The sequence below is a fragment of the Triticum dicoccoides genome, unplaced genomic scaffold (genome assembly GCF_002162155.2).
Source record: "Triticum dicoccoides isolate Atlit2015 ecotype Zavitan unplaced genomic scaffold, WEW_v2.0 scaffold38682, whole genome shotgun sequence".
In the NCBI taxonomy this organism is placed as follows: domain Eukaryota; kingdom Viridiplantae; phylum Streptophyta; class Magnoliopsida; order Poales; family Poaceae; genus Triticum; species Triticum dicoccoides.
In genome coordinates, this window is record NW_021268332.1 from 61,167 (window position 1) to 61,794 (window position 628).

Here is a 628-nt window from a genome sequence, read left to right on the forward strand (position 1 = left end):
ATGTCATGGTGTTTGTATTCAGAAAATTAATTTATGATGCCTCATTTAGATTCTCTTATGTCATTGTGTTTCTATTCAGAAAAATAAGGCATGCTTATCTTATCTCGGTGTGTTTGTGATCAGAAAATTAATTTGCTTATTTTTGCTTTTTGAGGGCTATAACAATAGATTTCATTTTTGAAAATCTGCTTCTTCCCTATTCCAGAGAGCGGGATGAAGAGGAAGAGAGGCGAGCCTGAGCTGGAGTACGGGGCCTCGTCCGGGGTGGATGAGAGGTCCAAAGAGAGCAGCGACAAGATGCAGGGCCAGCTCCTAGCCGCTGCGCGCGGCGCCGACGGGGGCAATGCCAAGTTCGCGTGGTATGGCGCTCCATCGGTGGATGTGGCCGCGGCGGCGGTGGAGTACGGGTTCGGCAGGATGAACAACCGGGTCCTTTTCCATCGCGCGCACGGCGACGACGTCCACCTCTCGCCGCCTCGGTCTCCTTATGCCAGGTCAGGTCAGAGTTCTGAATTTGTGGTTTTGATCGATGGCAAGCATGAATATAGGCATATAGCTGTAGGATAATTTATCAGACACAGTTACCAATTCAGGATCTGTTCCAAATTGCATTCATATTATCCCTCCG

General features: G+C 48.7%; 1 protein-coding gene across 1 annotated transcript in view; it reads left to right on the forward strand.

The window, feature by feature from the left end:
• Nucleotides 1–213: 213 nt before the first annotated feature.
• The window catches only part of LOC119346089 (probable inactive poly [ADP-ribose] polymerase SRO2), a 1,301-nt gene continuing 886 nt past the window's right edge, over nt 214–628 (forward strand). Inside the window, exon 1 of the mRNA XM_037615807.1 lies at nt 214–494. Coding sequence (XP_037471704.1) covers nt 214–494 — 281 coding nt within the window. The remainder of the gene's footprint in view (nt 495–628) is intronic.